This window comes from Chiloscyllium plagiosum, unplaced genomic scaffold (genome assembly GCF_037043375.1).
Source record: "Chiloscyllium plagiosum isolate Xiang-an unplaced genomic scaffold, Cpla_swu_hap1 HiC_scaffold_4, whole genome shotgun sequence".
NCBI classification, from domain to species: domain Eukaryota; kingdom Metazoa; phylum Chordata; class Chondrichthyes; order Orectolobiformes; family Hemiscylliidae; genus Chiloscyllium; species Chiloscyllium plagiosum.
The window spans coordinates 121,941,833-121,956,631 of record NW_028270142.1 but is presented as its reverse complement, the minus strand read 5'-3'; the positions used below and the strand labels follow the sequence as shown (position 1 = coordinate 121,956,631).

The 14,799-nt window shown below is 42.4% G+C and overlaps 1 protein-coding gene across 1 annotated transcript in view; it reads right to left on the bottom strand.

Moving 5' to 3' along the window:
* col9a1c (collagen, type IX, alpha 1c) overlaps nt 1–14,799 on the bottom strand; it is a 144,079-nt gene that overhangs the window by 39,282 nt on the left and 89,998 nt on the right. The window contains exons 22-24 of the mRNA XM_087985856.1: nt 12,549–12,602; nt 10,498–10,551; nt 2,587–2,640 (exon numbers count right to left, since the gene is read on the bottom strand). Coding sequence (XP_087841982.1) covers nt 2,587–2,640; nt 10,498–10,551; nt 12,549–12,602 — 162 coding nt within the window. The remainder of the gene's footprint in view (nt 1–2,586; nt 2,641–10,497; nt 10,552–12,548; nt 12,603–14,799) is intronic.

Here is a 14,799-nt window from a genome sequence, read left to right as displayed (position 1 = left end):
TCCCCTCCACCCATCAACTGCTTCAGTATTTACTGTGGAAAAGGACATGGAAGATATAGAATGTAGGGAAATAGATAGTGACACCTTGCAAAATGTCCATATTACATATGAGGAAGTGCTGGATATCTTGAAACACATAAATGTGGATAAATCCCCAGGAACTGATCAGGTATACCCATAGACCTCTGTGGTAAGCTAGAGAAATGATTGCTGGGCCTCTTACTGAGATATTTGTATCATTAATAGTCACAGGTGAGGTGCCGGAAGACTGGAGGTTGGCTAACGTGGTGCCACTCTTAAAGAAGGGTGGTAAGGACTAGCCAGGGAACTATAGACCAGTGAGCCTGACGTCAGTGGTGGGCAAGTGTTGGAGGGAATCTGAGGGACAGGATATATATGTATTTGGAAAGGCAAGGACTTATTAGGGATAATCAACATGGCTTTATGTGTTGGGAAATCATGTCTCACAAGCTTGATTGAGTTTTTTGAAGAAGTAATAAAGAGGATTGATGAGGGCAGTGCAGTAGATGTGATCCATACGGACTTCAGTAAGGTGTTCGACAAGGTTCCCCATGGGAGACTGGTGAGCAAGGTTGGAATACAGGGAGAACTCACCATTTGGATACAGAACTAGCTCAAAGGTAGAAGACAAAGGGTTGTTTTTCAGACTGGACGCCTGTGACCAGTGGAGTGCCACAAGGATCGGTGCTGGGTCCTCTACTTCATCATTTATATAAATGATTTAGATGTGAGCATAAGAGGTACAGTTAGTAAGTTTGCTGATGACACCAAAATTGGAGGTGTAGTGGACAGCGAAGAGGGTTACCTCAGATTACAACAGGATCTTGAGCAGATGGGCCAATGGACTGAGGAGTGGCAGATGGAGTTTAATTCAGATAAATGTGAGGTGCTGCATTTTTGGAAAGCAAATCTTAGCAGGACTTATACACTTAATGGTAAGGTCCTACGGAATGTTGCTGAACAAACAGACCTTGGAGTGCAGGTTTATAGTTCCATGAAAGTGGAGTCACAGGTAGATAGGATAGTGAAGAAGGCGTTTGGTATACTTTCCTTTATTGGTCAGAGTATTGAGTACAGGAGTTGGGAGGTCATGTTGAGGCTGTACAGGACATTGGTTAGGTCACTGTTGGAATATTGCATGCAATTCTGGTCTCCTTCCTATCGGAAAGATGTTGTGAAACTTGAAAGGGTTCAGAAAAGATTTACAACGATGTTGCCAGAGTTGGAGGATTTGAGCTACAGGGAGAGGCTGAGCAGGCTGGGGCTGTTTTCCCTGGAGCGTCGGAGGCTGAGGAGTGACCTTATAGAGGTTTATAAAATCATGAGGGGCACAGATAGGGTAAATAGACAAAGTCTTTTCCCTGGGGTCGGGGAGTCCAGACTAGAGGGCATAGATTTAGGGTGAGAGAGGAAAGATATAAAAGAGGCCTAAGGGGCAACTTTTTCACTCAGAGGGTGGTACATGTATGGAATAAGCTGCCAGAGGAAGCGGTGGAGGCTAGGACAACTGCAACAGTTAAAAGGCATCTGGATTGGTATATGAATATGAAGGTCTTGGAGGGATATGGGCCAGGTGCAGGCAGGTGGGACTAGATTGGGTTGGGATATCTGGTTGGCATGGATGAGTTGGACCAAAGGGTCTGTTTCTGTGCTGTACATCTCTATGACTCTATGATTCTATAACTCTGCCACATAACGTCTGACATTTCCTCAACAGTATTTAAAAAGGAATGCACTTCTTACCCAGTTGCATTCCCTGCTGTCATATCCTAAAACTGAAACTACTTTTAAACTGATACAAACCGTTGGGCGCCTAGCTCCAATTAATACCTGCCCCGATCGAAAATCCAAGTGTTCGGAACACTTTCTCCAGAGTCAGGTTTGCAGAGACAGGCATTTTCCTATCATTTTATTTGCGACTTAGAAGTGGAAATTCAGGCCACAAAGGGTGAAATTCAAGTGCCTAGCTACATCTCCGGCAGTGCTCTCAGGACCTAACTGGCTATTCTGAGGTCAGTTGCGCAGCTCCTATTACTTGCTCAATCCACACAGCAATCTCCAAGGATATGGTTGGATGTGCTCTAGTTATGAACTTTTGTACCCGGGTTTCTGAGTGTGTGAGCTGATTGATATTTTTTTTCTACTTTGATTAACAACTGATGTTTCAAAATTAAATGGTTTTAGCATTTTTTAAAGAAGTTCATGATATTTCAGCTTCTATGTTCACACTGTCTCAGTTTTTATTTTGCTCCATGCCATTATTTTTCTCAAATGAGTTGATTATTAACATCTTTCATTTCTTATTTGGTTTCCTATTAGAATTTTTTAAAATCCTGAACGCAAATGACTGTTATGATAACTTGATGAACTCACTGGAACTTGATGTTACAATCCAATCCACACAGACAGGGGAAATTCATCACTCTCATTAAAGATCTCTAGATCATTTAATAAGGATTTCTTCAATGTTACAGTTAAGTATACTTGCTTCACTGATAACAGCAAAATTCATGTTATTAACAATTTAACAAGTGTATTTAGCATCAATAATACTCTTACTGTTACCTTTTGACCTTCTGGTCCAGGATTCCCATCCCGTCCAGGATGCCCAGCTGTACCCTAAAATAGAAATGACAAATTTTACACCTGGATATTTTTTCCCACCTCCCTCTTGAAGTCAGTATGCCTTCACAATCTGCCCTTCCACAGATATTTGTTTCAGTGCCCATTATTCAAGTGAGAACCACGACATGAAAACTATGTAATTTGTCAGAGCATCAGAGACTAATCCTGTTCTAATGTGCACATACATGCAATCTTGCAAATCACTGGATAATGGACCAGCAAAAACAACCTGTAAAATCTTCACCTCTGTTGCCAGTTTTCATTGCAATCACGAAAGGACAGGCCAAGCTGAGTTCAGATCAAACCTTAACCTTTCCTGTCCAGCTATTGTAAGGGCAAACTCACTGATCCAGCATGAAAACACTGAGCTTTTGCTTTGTTTTGAATTAATACGCCATGTACACCCAAGTAAAAGTTTAGTTTCTAAGACTAAATTTTAGTCAGAGAGTAATGCACAACTAACAACTTTACGAGTGATAGCCTCATGGGATTATCATTAAACTATTAATCCGGAGCCCTGGTAATGTTACATGAACCTGAGTTTGAATCTCACCGCGTCAGATGGTACAGTCTGGATTCAGTTTTTTTTTAAATTTGGAATCTAATGATGACAATGATCATTGATGTTTGTTGAAAAAATGCATCTGTTTCACTAATATCCTTTTGAGAAGATGGCCGCCATTATGGTCTGGCCTACATGTGACTCCAGACCCACAGCAAATTGACTGGGCAATTAGGTATGGGAATAAATGCTGGCCTGGCCAGCACTGCCTACATTTCATAAATTTAAAATAATTTCAAACCTCTTCCACCACCTCCCTTTGAAGCTGCTATGTCAGAGGCTGTTCCCACCATTTCCATCTCCAAAGATAGCACAAAAGACCTTTCTCTTCAGCCATAACATTGTATTCTTTACTCTTTTCTATTAATGTAATGCACTTTATATGGTATGATCTGTCTGTACTGCAGAATTTCTCTGTAATTAAGTATATGACAATAATAAATCAAATTAAATCAGGTTCTGTAAGTAATTTACTGAATTTGTATTTATACATAATAATCTCCATTGAAAACAGACCTTAATTTCTGTACACTGAATGAGCTAAATGTCATCAAATTTCATCAAAAACAAAACCTATTTATACAATTACACCATTTTAGTCATTTTTCTCCACAGTTGAGAAACAGTATTATTTAGCAGCAGAACATGTACTGAATGAGTTTTTTTTAATCCATAAAACCCACTTTGCTCTTTTTCTTCAGAACCAAGTAACTCAACAGAATCTATGTTTTGAATGAAGTTAAAAATCACACAACACCAGGTTATAGTCCAACAGGTTTAATTGGAAGCACACTAGCTTTCGGAGCATCACCTGATGAAGGAGTGACGCTCCGAAAGCTAATGTGCTTCCAATTAAACCTGTTGGACTATAACCTGGTGTTGTGTGATTTTTAACTTTGTACACCCCAGTCCAACACCGGCATCTCCAAATCATGTGTTTTGAATGGCATCATCACATGGATTATCAACTATAACATTAAGTTCATCAGCATTCGTATCATCATCAACAATATCATTCAATCAATTAACATTTTGCCCAATCAACTGGATTGGCTGTTGAAAGTTCCTTGAATAATTTTGTTAAATCTCCATTTTGGCTTTATCCTAGGCTTCTACAATCTAGTCAAACAGAATTACTGATGCAAAGCTAGCGTGCTGCCTCTCTTTGAATGTTTTCTCTCCTCCAATCATCCAGTCATTCCACTTTCATTTTTGTCCTTGATGGCCTTACTTGGAGGGATAGTGAGTGATTGAACAAGGCTGGCTAGACCACTATGAATCACTGCAGTATCAATTCTATGGCATCTAATTGCAACAGTGTCATCGACAATATGGGATCTGAATGTGTCGCCGATATGAAGAGGTTTTCTTCAATCCTGATTGCAAAAAGCAATCTTTCCTCAGCTACGTTTTCAAGACATTTTTATCTCTCAATTGTTTATTGTGAATATGGATAAATTCCTGGAGGTTGCTTCTTTGGGAGGGTTTATCTTTTGAACGACGCAGCTGATGAAGATTTTGTCCTGTTAGATATATGAAACATCACCGTGCTGAATGTATTCTTTACGGCCACTTTTGTTCACCAATGCTGTTTTCTCTCTAACTTTACTCACCATTTAGCTAACTTGCATGTCAAAGTTCACATTCCCAATACATGCTCATCTGCATCCAGTTTTTTGTTGTTGTGTGATTATAATGCTGAAATGTGATAAGCTCTGCTGGAAAACACTGAGAGAACGGATCTTTCATACAGTAAAAAACTACTTCTCTTCATGAGCCTGTTACACTATCCAGAATTGGCTTTCAAAAACACAATGCTTAATTCTCTTGTTTGTTTCAGTGCAAAGATTCCAATAATTCTCAAGTTCACTCTGGTGATTTTCAATGTTTTTTTTGTTTGCAACTTGGTCTTCCAATTGTCATAGACTTGGCTTTCCTTGATTTGTGCATTGATTTTTTTTTTTGGCATATGCCTGTACTGTGTAGCAAGCTTTCTCCAATCTTTAAAGATTTATTTCATAACGTCTTGAATTCTCGAGGTGCTGATCAATTATCTGTCTGGTTTTCAATCACAATGCCTTTCAGTTGGAACTGAGCTGAGTATCTATTGTTCATTCTTGGGACCTTGGGACCAGAGGGCAGGTTTGACAAGAACACAGCAGGTTTCAGTGAAGTGGTACCCTTCCCATCACTCTTTGGCATGCACAGATACAACAAATTGAGCAGTTACCTTTGGCAGTGTGCAAACATTTCACAGGCGATCGATCATTACTTGAGCATACACGGTACGTATCTAATCCTATTTTACATCATTATCTTGCCATCTATATATTCCTTTGTGTTGCATATCTTGTTGGGAGGAACTATCTAATGCATGGAGACCTCTGTTGTGCTATTTGTCAGAATTTCAGCCAGTTGCCATTGATTTTCTCTTTCAGTCTCCTGGTTTCTCACAGAACCATAGAATCCTCCAGTGAGGAAACAGACCATTTGGCCCAACAAATCCACACCAACCCTCCGAAGAGTATCCCACCCCAACCCTTATCCTAATACTCTACATTTCCAGTAACTAATGTACCTAACCTACATATCCCTGAACACTATGGGCAATTTAGCATGGCCGATTCAACCAACCTGTACATTTTTGGACTGTGGGAGGAGACTGGAGCACCTGGAGGAAACCCATGCAGGGAGAATGTGCAAACTCCACACAGACAGTCACCTGAGGGATAACAGTATGCCATTTTGGGCGGCACGGTGGCACAGTGGTTAGCACCGCTGCCTCACAGCGCCAGGGACCCGGGTTTGATTCCCACCTTGGGCAACTGTCTGTGTGGAGTTTGCACGTCCTCCCCGTGTCTGCGTGGGTTTCTTCCGGGTGCTCCGGTTTCCTCCCACAGTCCAAAGATGTGCAGGTTAGGTGAATTGGCCATGCCAAATTGTCCGTAGTGTTAGGTAAGGGGTAAATGTAGGGGTATGGGTGGGTTGCGCTTCAGTGGGTCGGTGTGGACTTGTTGGGCTGAAGGGCCTGTTTCCACACTGTAATGTAATCTAATCTAATCTAATCCAAATTAACAAACAGAGCACGTTATTCAGCACGGTGGCTCAGTGATTAGCACTGCTGCCTCACAGCATCTGGGTCCCAGGTTCGATTCCAGCATCGGACAACTGTCTGTGTGGAGTTTGCACATTCTCCCCGTGTCTGCATGGTTTCCTCTGGGTGCTCTGGTTTCCTCCCACAGTCCAAAGATATGCAGGTCAGGTGAATTGGCTGTGCTAAATTGCCCATGGTGTTAGGTACATCAGTCAGAGGGAAATGGGTTTGTGTGGGTTACTCTTTGGAGGGTCAGTGTGGATTTGTTAGACTGATGGGCCTGTTTCCACACTGTAGGGAATCCATTCTTAAAAAAAAAATTGGCAGTAACTATTCCTACTGCTCCCTGAAGTAGCTTATATGATGTAACCATGGCCTTTGGGACATTAATACTTTGGGACCTACTATCATCTCACATTTCCCTTTTCTGATTTTAAACAAGCACATTGCCAGGTGGCTCAGGTGGTATTCAATTCAGAGCAATGGAGTGAATGAGGCAATAATATTTCATTCATAAATTAACAGAGGGATTAAAAACCTAGAGCTTCACGGCAAGCTGCGAAATTTCAACTGATAAGTTTATTCATCTGTGGACTTGCACCTGAATAAAAAAAATGATTCACAGATGTCCTTCAAGGAAGACAACAGTCTAAGTGATCCATCTGTCCTACATCACATGTTGAACTTGTCCAGTTCTACTGATAAGGTCCAGCAAGTCAATTCTTAAAAAATGCAACTGAATAATAAACTTGCCAATGTTACCCATGACCTGAAAACTAATTTGAAGAAGTGAAAACTGCACTCTACCTTATGACAGATGATCACCTTGACAAGGTGGAGAGATCCCCCTGATGGGATCATTGTGACCTCCTTGCTCCTGGTAGGACCATCCATGATGATGAGTTAATGGCTGGTGAACATCAAGTGCAGGCCAAAAAATCCTCAACAGCAGAACAGAAGGAAGACTGTGTGTGTATTTCACCAGCTGTGCAGGAATACTGCACATTACTGAAATCTGATAGCCAGTCCAACAAGACCATATGGACAATGGTGGCTCCCCAAGGTCACATTAAACAAAGTCAGATGCAGACTTCTAATCAACAGCTACCATGGTGATGGAAAATTAGCACCAGGGTCATCCTGTGTAACTGACAGTCCTTTGTTAAGAATCTACATACAGGAAAGAGATACATGAAGGTCATGCACACCTTTGAGACAAAGGCATCTATTGGCAGTAACATCTGTGACTGGGAAGGATACTCTCTTCTCATCCCAAACGGGCAGGGGTCCAGAAAAGATACCCTCAAATGAAACTGTTCCTTTTTTTCTTCAAGCTGGGGGACCACACTCTGTAGAATCACCAACTGTGTGGTCAAAGAAGGAAAACTTGGAAACTTACAACACTCACAGATAATTGCCAACGTGACTCTTCAGGAAGAAGAAGTGCAAGTATATCACATGATACATCAAGGCTCCTCATATTGCTGCTGTCAATGAGATCCACCATCTTAGGGACTGGGTTTAAAGGAAAAAAGCAGGAGAATATATCTTTTACTGGAAAGGCATGACTGACAGTAAACTTTGAATCTGTTGGATTTTCCTTGCCATCCATAAAAGGATGCACCGACAGAGCATCCCAACCTTAGAAATGAAAGACTCATGATGCATCACCCCCAGCCCTGCCATAAATATTACGGCAGCTCTAATATCCCAACTCTTGACTCAGAAAATGTCCAAGTGAAACTTCTATTCTAATCCTGATGAAGTCCTCCTTGCCAACCTAACAGAAGAAAGGATCATCTTTCTAGAAGACGTTAATGATAGGGTTGGTTGTGACTTGGGTGTCTGCATCAGAAATATTTGGAAGAAATGTGTTGGCTAAAGTCAACAAATATAGTGTCCTCTTCCTGATGAATTCTGCTTGGCATGGTCTCATTATAACAACATCCTCTTTTAAAAACGTGGTAAATATGAAACCACGTGGAGTTATCCCAAATCAAAACATTGGCACCTCCTGCATTGTCACTTATTTGAATCAAAGATCCTAAGTGATGTCAGTATTCCAATCCATGTGGGGAATGATGCTTGTTATATAGATCATGGAACTGTTTGCTCCGTAACGTATGTTCACCTAGCAATAAGCCAATGCAAAGCTGTTTTATCTGGATGGTCCTCAAGGTGGAGCTAACAGGAAGCAGCTGTTGCAGTAGGTGGTGGTCAGCATGAGGTTTCCTTGCCCACGTTTGACCTGCTGCCATGATACTTGGGACTCTTGGCAATATTGAAGGGTTATGTAACAGCACCACCTGTTCTGGTGGGTCTGTCCTGAAACATACTCAAGCACCATGATATAGTGAGTATGATCAAGTCATTGCTTGTCTAATATGTTGGACAGCTCTTCCACTTTTGGCAAAAGCTCCCAGAGGTCAGATTTTACATTCTTCAACATAGCAAAAGCATTTGCCACAGTAGATAATGAACCTCTGTGGATTGTGCTTCAAATACTATGCAAGAAAACTAGAAACAACCATATGATCTAAATGGTGAGAAATTGCAGATTAATACTCAGAGAGAACAAATAATTAAAAAGCTTATAGAAAGTTATCATTCACTGCAAGGGGAATTGAACCCATAAGCAAGGAAGCTATGCTTTAATTCTACAGGGCATTGGTAAGAAAGCATGTTGAGTAGTCTGCACAGGATTGAGCTCTTTTATTTAAGGGAAGTTGTGAATGTTTTATTAGCAGTTCAGGGAATATTTCCTAGACTAGTACCTGAATGGAGTGGGTTGTCTTATAAAGAAAGGTTGGGCAGGTCAGCTTTGTATCAGCTGGAGTTTGAAAAGTAACAGGCAACTTGATTGAAACATATAAGATCCTGACAGGTCTTGCCCAGGTACATGGGGAAAAATGTTTCCTCTTGTAGGAGAATCTAGAACTAGCTGTTACTCAGGAAATTCTGCATGTCCATAAGAACCTTTCTTGACTTTTACAGATGCACCATAGAAAGCATACTGTCCGGGTACATAACGGCCTGCTCTGCCCGGGACTGTAGGAAACTACACAAGATTCTGTACACAGCCCAGCCCATCATGGATGCCAATCTTACATCCATGGACTCTATTTTCACTTGGCGTTGCCGCAGAAGGCTGCCAACATCATCAAAGACCCCCTACCCCAGTAATGCTCTCCTACAACCTCTTCCATCAGGCAGAAGATACATGCACCAGCAGGTTGAAGAACAGCTGCGTTATTAGACTGATGAATGGACTCTATAACTTTAAATAATGTTGATCTTGTTAATGTTGATCTTGCTTCACACACCTCCTGTGCAGTGTAACCTGTATACCTCACTCTGTGCAAGCACCCTATAATCTGTATGTCTTTGCTTACTATGATCTGCCTGTACTGCTCGTAAAACAAAGCTTTTCAGTGTACTTAGGTGCAAGTGATAAAAAATCAAATCAATTCAAATCAGGAGATATGTCCCTCATTAAATCCAGGTGAAAATGTCCAGCTTTTCAGGTCCCACATGTTTTTTTTCTGAGGAGACTGCTGCTCATTCCAAGTTCTTTTTTTACCTTGTTTAAAACAAAATTAAGGCAGTTCTGCCACTTTTAGAACTGACAAGTCCTCCTTTGAGATGTAACGCAGCACTGTACTTTCCATTGGCACACTGTGTTGTGGGACAATCTGCCCAAAATATAGCTAGTGCATCAATCTATCTTCAGTCCTGTGCTAGACAGTAGTCCTGACTGGAGAAAAAGCCATCCACTTGTGACTGTCAGTGCCACCTAGACTAGGAAGGACAGAGGTTTGAGCTATACTGATACACATGAAAGTAATCAGTGTTCGCTAGAAATTTCCACAATTTGTCACAGTGCCTCTGGATCTGGGAAAATTTTGGATTCTTAGATCCAGCTTATAATCACTATCTCTTAATGCTGGTAGTATGGGCAGTGAGCAGGAAGACAAGCATTAGGCTTGCATCAATCGTGTACAGTTTGACAACCCAGTGACACTCAGTGACACAGTTCAGATAAATCATAGTTCCATCAGTTTCCAACCAAGTGGATCTTTATTTCACTAAGAGGTTGCAGCACATTTACAAAAAGAGTAGTAGCAAATAATTAAGAAAACTGTACCTTATTTATGATGGTTTTTACAAGGATGGTGTGATAATATTAAACACTTACACGTTCACCTTTAGGTCCAGGAGTACCATATAGTCCTCGAGGCCCCTCTGGACCCTGGGAAACAAAGAATAATTGTAAAAGAATGGAAGATACAAAAACATCTTTATTACCCTAGATGGACGATAGATTTTTTTTTCACCAGTTTGTCAATCTGTTTGTAAACAATACATCTCATAACTAATGGATGGATTTTAAAAGATCTTGTTACACAGGTATGCTATTGCCCAAGGAAGAACTGATTAGTTTTTGTTGAAGATCCAGATCATGATCCAGGCCATGAAACTTTTAACAACAAATTACTAATCAGAGATAATCAGATTTGGGTTGTTTTTAGAATGTTGTTTATTTTTATGGAATACTGTCAATTTTCTCAGCTGTGCAGTAATTTGTCCAAGGCGATAAAATTTGAGCAGAGTATTCAGAGCAGATTCTTGGGTGTGGATTAGCCTGAAACCTACACAGGGAGATAAAGCCTTTAAGAATGTTCTTTTCACATTTTACGTTAGTAGATAAATATCAACTACGTAAGCAAATGTTGAGACAAAGAACTGCATAATTTTAATCATGTTGAGTTAACATAGCATGTGGAGATACCTATCTATTGAGTGTACTCTTCATTTGTTCTTTGCAATCTGCTTTATTTTGTAATTTTAATCCATTATCTGGGTCAAGGTTATTCTTTTCCACCCATCAGCAGTCAAAAGGAAAGAAAAACTTGCATTTATTTAGCATGCTTCACAATAATGACCAGCTATTTGCTTTTTATGTTAATTGAAGAATAAATGTTGGTCAGGATAACTTGAGGGATAACTTGCACCATCTTCTTCAAAGTGAATTCCAAAGGATCTTTTACAACCACCCAATCGGAAAATGGGGTCTTGGTTTAATATCTCAATCAAAAGATGTCACCTTCAAATGTGCATGGTCGGCGGCATGGTGGCACAGTGGTTAGCACTGCTACCTCACAGCGCCAGAGACCCGGGTTCAATTCCTGCCTCAGGCGACTCTCTGTGTGGAGTTTGCACATTCTCCCCGTGTCTGCATGGGTTTTCTCCGGGTGCTCCGGTTTCCTCCCACAATCCAAAAAAGGTGCAGGTTAGGTGAATTGGCCATGCTAAAATTGCCTGTAGTGTTAGGCGAAAGGGTAAATGTAGGCGAATGGGTCTGGGTGGGTTACGCTTCGGCGGGTCAGTGTGGACTTGTTGGGCCGGAGGGCCTGTTTCCACACTGTAAGTAATCTAAATCTAAAAAATCTAATCTAACACACCCTCAACAGTGCACTGGAGTGGGAACCAAATACAGAATCTTATGAATTCAGAAGCAAGCATGCTGCCAACTCAACCACAGCTAACACACACACAGTAGGAGTTCTCCTTCTAATTCAATCCCATATTTACAATTAGGCAGCAAATCAAGCAAGGTTGCCATTCTTGCTATCTGGTGATCCTTCTGGAATCTGTATGTTGGATGATAATAGGATTGAAGAGTGTGATGCTGGAAAAGCACAGCCGGTCAGGCAGCATCAGAGGAGCAGGAGAGTCGATGTTTAAAGCACAAGCTCTTCATCAGGAATGTTGATGTTTCGAATATAACCTCTTCATCTTCTGCTCCTCGGATGCTGCCTGACCGGATGTGCTTTTCCAGCACCATACTCTTCAACTCTGATTTCCAACATCTGCAGTCTTCACTCTTCCCTGACAATAGGATTGGACTTGACACTGATGTTCCAACAGCTGTATGGCTTGGCAACACACAGCAGGGAACAAAAGCAAGATTTCCAGGAAAATCCAGCCATTATGTTAATATCTCCCAGTGTCCCACAGAGTAGAAAATCAGATAAGTGGATGCAGTTTATTTTAAAACCAAGTCTTTCAGTTTTACTTTTCAGTTCAGTTTGATTGCTACATTTGTCGTCACTCCCCAGGTTTTGATTATTTTCAAGGAAAGCTGACACAACCAATGAATTATTCATATGATCATGGAATATACCATGTTTGGATGTAAGCACTGACAACACAGACCAAAAAAGAGAGAGATGAATAAAAGCTTACTTTTGCACCTTTGATGCCTGGTTCTCCATTTGGACCTCTTGGTCCCTCTGGCCCCTGAAATATCAAAGACTGATTAATATTCTTTTAATCATTTAACACTTTTACTTACTGGTGAGGGCACTGGTAACTGACCTATACTGTTTTCCAAAGTAGCCAAACAGGAAGCTGAAATAACACAGCAAGCCAGGCAGCATCAGGAGGTGAGGAAGTCGACGTTTTGAGTCAAGGTTCTTCATCTGGATTGGGGTGGAGGGAAGGGAGCTCAGAAATAAATAGAGGGAGGGGAATGGGCTGGGGGAAACATTGGTGGGGTAGTGTTAGGTGGATGCAGGTAGGGGGTTGTTTATAGGTCAATGGGAAGGGTGTAGCAGATAGGTGGGAAAAAAGATGGATGGATCATGTCAGGTCAAGGAGGTAGAGAGGAGAGTAAGGGCTGAACATGGGGGATGAGGTTGGGGATGGGAAGAGAGTGAAGCTAGTGAGGTGGGAGGTGGAAATTGAAGGGAGGAGGCAAAAGGGGAGCTGGGAAATGCATGGAAAAGTTATTTGAAATTGGAAAACTCAATGCCAGGCTGAACTGAAGCAGTTCATCAACTTCGCTAACAACTTCGACATTGCCCTCAAATTCACTTGGCCCATCTCGGACACCTCCCTCCCCTTTCTTGCCCTCTCCATTTCCATCTCTGGTGACAGTTTACAGACCATCATTTACCATAAACCCACAGTCTCCCACGGACACCTGGACTACACCTCCTCTCATACTATATCCTGCAAAAACTCCCTCCCATTTTACCAATTCCTCCATTTCTGTCGTGTCTGCTCTGACGAGGAGACATTCAACTTGCAAGCATCCCAGAGGTCCTCTTATTTCCAACAACTTTCTTTTCCCCCCAACACCATCATCCAGATAGCCCTCCACTGCACCTCCTCCATTCCCCACTCCACTGCTCTAAACCTCCCCCTCCTCCAAATATAGTGCAGACAGGCACCCTTGTCCTCACTTTCCACTCCATCATCCTCCACATCCAACATATCATCCTCAAACACTTCAACCAACTCCAATTAGGCCCTACCACCCAGAAGATCTTCCCCTCCCCACCTGTCTGCCTTCCGCAAATATCATTCCCTTCACCACACTCCTCACCAACCCCTCCAATAACGCTCCCACCACCAACGCCCCCCACCACCCAAGCACGTTCCCCAGTAACTGAAAAAGATGCAATACCTACCAATATGCTACCACTCTCACCTCCATCCAGGGCCCCAATGTGATCTTCTCTCCATCGGTGAGACTAAATGTAGACTAGGTGACCGCTTCAATGTGCATTGTCACTGGGCCCTAAACAGCCAACCTGACCTCCCAGTCACTGTCCATTTCAATTCCCCTTCCTACTCCCACTCCAACGTGTCCATCCTCGGCCCCCTCCATTGCTGCAGTGAATCAGAAGAAGTAAAATAGAAGAACAGTACCTCATCTTCCGCCTGGGCACCCTACAGCCCGGAAGACTTAACATTGAGTTCTCCAATTTCAAATAACCTAATGGGCGGCACGGTGGCACAGTGGTTAGCACTCCTGCCTCGCAGCGCCAGAGACCCGGGTTCAATTCCCACCTCAGGCGACTGACTGTGTGGAGTTTGCACATTCTCCCCGTGTCTGCGTGGGTTTCCTCCGGGTGCTCCGGTTTCCTCCCACAGTCCAAAGATGTGCAGGTCAGGTGAATTGGCCATGTTAAATTGTCCATAGTGTTAGGTAAGGGGTAAATGTAGGGGTATGGGTGGTTTGCGCTTCGGCGGGTCGGTGTGGACTTGTTGGGCCGAAGGGCCTTTTTCCACACTGTAAAGTAATCTAATCTGACAACTCATTCCCGGCTTCCTTTCCAGCCCCGCTTCCTTCCTTCCTTCCATTCCACCTCCCACCTCACTAGCTTCACTATCTTCCCATCCACAACCTTATCCCACGCCCAGCCTTACTCTCCTCCCCGCCTCCTTGACCTGACTTTACCTCTCCATCTTCCTTCCCACCTATCTGTTCCACCCTTTCCACTGACCTATCACAATAACCCCTTACCTGCATCCACCTATCGCTATCCCACCTACCTTTCCCCCAGCCCGAGCCTCTCCTTTTATTTATTTCTGAGCACCATTCCCCCTCTCCAATCCTGATAAAGGATCTCGACCCAAAAGATCAATGTCTCTACTTCCTGATGCTGCCTGACTTGCTGTGGTCTTCCAGCTTCCTGCTGGTCTACTT